The sequence below is a fragment of the Gavialis gangeticus genome, unplaced genomic scaffold, assembly GCF_001723915.1.
Source record: "Gavialis gangeticus isolate Ggan-Ray unplaced genomic scaffold, GavGan_comp1, whole genome shotgun sequence".
NCBI lineage: Eukaryota > Metazoa > Chordata > Crocodylia > Gavialidae > Gavialis > Gavialis gangeticus.
The window spans coordinates 36,947,316-36,948,051 of record NW_017728996.1 but is presented as its reverse complement, the minus strand read 5'-3'; the positions used below and the strand labels follow the sequence as shown (position 1 = coordinate 36,948,051).

The following is a 736-nucleotide window of genomic DNA, read 5'->3' as shown; positions in this document are numbered from 1 at the left end:
ACTGGTTATGAAATAATGGCAAGGCATGTGTTGGAGAAAGAGAGGAACTGAAGCTTTCAAAGGGATTAAAAGGGAACGTGAAATAAAGATATGAATTAATAGCAGTTATACGAACCTGGTTATTCCTGAGTTAGCAGTTCTTTCTTGTTAAGCAAAGCACTTCAGCACTTAAAACCCATTGATTTCTGTGGGAGGTAAGCATAGGTTTCATGTTTTGCTGAACAGGGACAGACTTAAGTTCTAACCTGAACTGTTGCAAAGTTCAAGGGAGTTTGGCTATAAATGTTTGGTGTGGGTCCATCTCTAGTTTCATAGGCATCTTGGAAAATTGCCAATAAAAGATGCTGACAGATGTTTTTCTCTCTTATTCTGCAGGATTCTTGTGTAATCTGCATCACATTTTAACAGAGTTTTTCCCCTCAAGACACTTCACAGTAAAAGATCATGGTAGACAGCTTAATAGTATCTTTGAGGTAAGTTGTACCGTAAAATACCCTTTTAAAAGTATTTAATATGCTCTTGTCAGATTGCAGTAAGTATCAATTGATTATTTGTCTGTAGGCTTTAAAAGCTTAGAGGCATAGTCTCTATTTGGACCATTGGTGCCTTAATACAAAGTCATGTTCAAATAGTTGATTGGTGAAGTATGTAGATTCCATTAAAGGAATCAGACAAGGACCTTGTTTCAAGTGGAGTATGAAGTGTGAAAGGTCTCAGTGTCTTGTTCAAATTTAGC

The 736-nt window shown here is 36.7% G+C and overlaps 1 protein-coding gene across 1 annotated transcript in view; it reads left to right on the top strand.

Annotated features, from left to right (window-relative positions):
- The first annotated feature begins 379 nt into the window (after positions 1–379).
- Positions 380–736, top strand: part of THSD4 (thrombospondin type 1 domain containing 4) — an 853,555-nt gene continuing 853,198 nt past the window's right edge. The window contains exon 1 of the mRNA XM_019504324.1: positions 380–473. Within this exon, the coding sequence (XP_019359869.1) occupies positions 445–473 (29 nt within the window). The 5' untranslated portion in view covers positions 380–444. The remainder of the gene's footprint in view (positions 474–736) is intronic.